The 2,446-nt window shown below is 41.9% G+C and overlaps 1 protein-coding gene across 1 annotated transcript; it reads left to right on the top strand.

Moving 5' to 3' along the window:
* Window positions 1-1,190: 1,190 nt before the first annotated feature.
* LOC111140473 (protocadherin alpha-12-like) lies at window positions 1,191-2,439 on the top strand (the record flags this gene model as incomplete). The annotated part of the gene is made up of 1 exon (XM_022492720.1): window positions 1,191-2,439. A coding segment is annotated over exon 1 (1,249 nt), but the record flags the coding sequence as incomplete, so codon positions are not given.
* Between the last annotated feature and the right edge of the window lie 7 nt (window positions 2,440-2,446).

Genomic DNA, 2,446 nt, shown 5'->3' with positions numbered 1-2,446 from the left:
TTGTTTTCCCTTAAAGCTGATCTTGAATTAATTAATAAAATTATAAAAAGTCCTTTGATTCTCCCTTGTGTCATAGTCACCATTCTGATTTAGTTTTCTTTCTTTTTTTTTTTTTTCATTCTGATTTTCTGAAGAGAAGCAGATTTTGAGTGACTACTAACTGGCCTGAAGGGCACATTTAAAGGGAAACCAAAAATTCATTATGAAGTTTATATTCATTTGATTTTAGTTAGAGAGACTGGGCTCCAAAACATCTCACAGATGTTTTTCATATTAGGGCTCCACAGCCACTTTAGAATACTGTGAAATTTGGAAGCTTTGATTCAACATATTACATGAAAATGCTTTCCTCCTGCTAGAGTGAAACCTTACAGGATCTGTACCCAAGCTTCATTTTAATATGTTATGGGAATAAGAGCAGTTGTATGAAAAGTCATCGCATTTGAGCATCAAGGAACCAAAAACGACATGTTCCATATTTATGATGAATTTTTATATCCAACGGAAGTATGAATAAAATAATTTATATGAATGAAATATTTAGCTAGAAATACTTTAGTTTCTTTCTTTTTTTTTTTTTTTTTTACTAAGTGCAGGAGTTCTTAGGTTTCTCCTAAAGTCTTACAATGAAGTGTTTGTGAAAGATAAAAGTCATTACAAGTGAGAATTGTAAGCAAAATAAGGCCAAGGGTGATGTATATTATTCTTTATTTTATTCTCCAGGATAGGCAAAGAGTTGCTTCTGACATTCTGTATTTCAATGATTATAATAGACTTTGAAGCAGAATATTTTAAAAACTGCAGTATAATAGAAATGACTGTGCTTTGTTACTAATATCTTATACATTAAAAAAATAAGCATTTACAAAAAATCCATGAAAACATCCAAAGGTCAAAAAATTTAATGTGCCCCGGGAAGTGGCTAAAACCAAAAGAACCTGACGATCTGTCTTGTACTTACATAATCAGTCACATGATGTCGCTGTACACTCAGAAGGTGAAAAGGAAAAATTTTGTCTCCGAGCCCAGATTCCAACCATTGACAGAATAGGATCGACTCCATATTGACCGGAATGCTGGGTAAATTTTACTATATCTATACCTACAGGAAGGGAGATTGCTCACAAAGGTTCGCAGGTGAGCGATCCCTTAAAACCAACAGTCCCACCTCGGAGATCTTGTTAACTACAATGGTGTTTTCCTGGAGAGGAGGCCCAGGAGCCCCGCGACTGCTGCTGTCGCTTCTGCTCCTTGCAGTGGGGGAACCCGGGAGCTGCCAGGTCCACTACTCGGTCCCGGAAGAGGCCAAACACGGCACCTTCGTGGGCCGCATCGCGCAAGACCTAGGGCTGGAGCTGGCGGAGCTGGTGCCACGCCTGTTCCGGGTGGCGTCCAAAGGACACCGGGACCTTCTGGAGGTAAATCTGCAGAACGGCATTTTGTTTGTGAATTCTCGGATCGACCGGGAAGAGCTGTGCGGGCGGAGCGCGGACTGCAGCATCCACCTGGAGGTGATCGTGGACAGGCCGCTACAGGTTTTCCATGTGGAGGTGGAGGTGAAGGACATTAACGATAACCCACCGGTGTTCAGAGAAGAAGAGCAAAAGGTACTGATTTCTGAATCTGCCCCGTTGGATTCTCATTTTCCTCTAGAGGGCGCTTCCGATGCGGATATGGGTGTAAACTCTCTTCTGACCTATAGGTTAGGTCTAAATGAGTATTTTACTCTTAAAATAATAACGAAAAACGACAAAAGTATATTGCCTGAACTAGTTCTACGGAAGTCTTTGGATAGAGAGGAAACTCCAGAACTTAATATATTGCTGACCTCCCAAGATGGGGGTAAGCCCGAGCTAACAGGATCTGTTCAGATTAAAATAAGCATTTTGGATGTGAATGATAACGCTCCAGAGTTTGATAAGCCTGGCTATAAAGTAGTGCTGTTTGAAAATGTCCCAAACGGCACGAGAGTGATTCAGCTAAACGCTTCTGATCCAGACGAAGGGGTGAATAGAGAAATTTCCTATGGAATCAGACTGATTTTGCCAGTGAGTGAGAAATGCATGTTTTCAATAAATCCAGAAACAGGTGAAATCAGAATTTACGGGAAATTGGATTTCGAAGAGAATAATGAGTATGAAATTCAAGTTAACGCCATTGATAAAGGGATTCCTTCCATGGCAGGTCATTGTACAGTCCTAGTGGAAGTTCTGGATCTGAATGACAATACCCCTGAGGTAATGATCACTTCGCTGTCGCTCCCAGTGCGAGAGGATGCTCAGGTGGGCACCGTCATCGCCCTGATCAGCGTGTCCGACCGTGACTCTGGTGCCAATGGGCAGGTGACCTGCTCATTAACACCCCACGTTCCCTTCACGCTGGTGTCCACCTTCAAGAATTACTATTCGCTGGTGCTGGACAGCGCCTTGGATCGCGAGAGCGTGTC

This window comes from Enhydra lutris, unplaced genomic scaffold (assembly GCF_002288905.1).
Source record: "Enhydra lutris kenyoni isolate GAN:26980312 unplaced genomic scaffold, ASM228890v2 scaffoldscaffold1710, whole genome shotgun sequence".
Lineage (NCBI taxonomy): Eukaryota > Metazoa > Chordata > Mammalia > Carnivora > Mustelidae > Enhydra > Enhydra lutris.
Note: the sequence above shows the minus strand (reverse complement) of the source record. Positions and strands in the feature narration are given on the sequence as shown.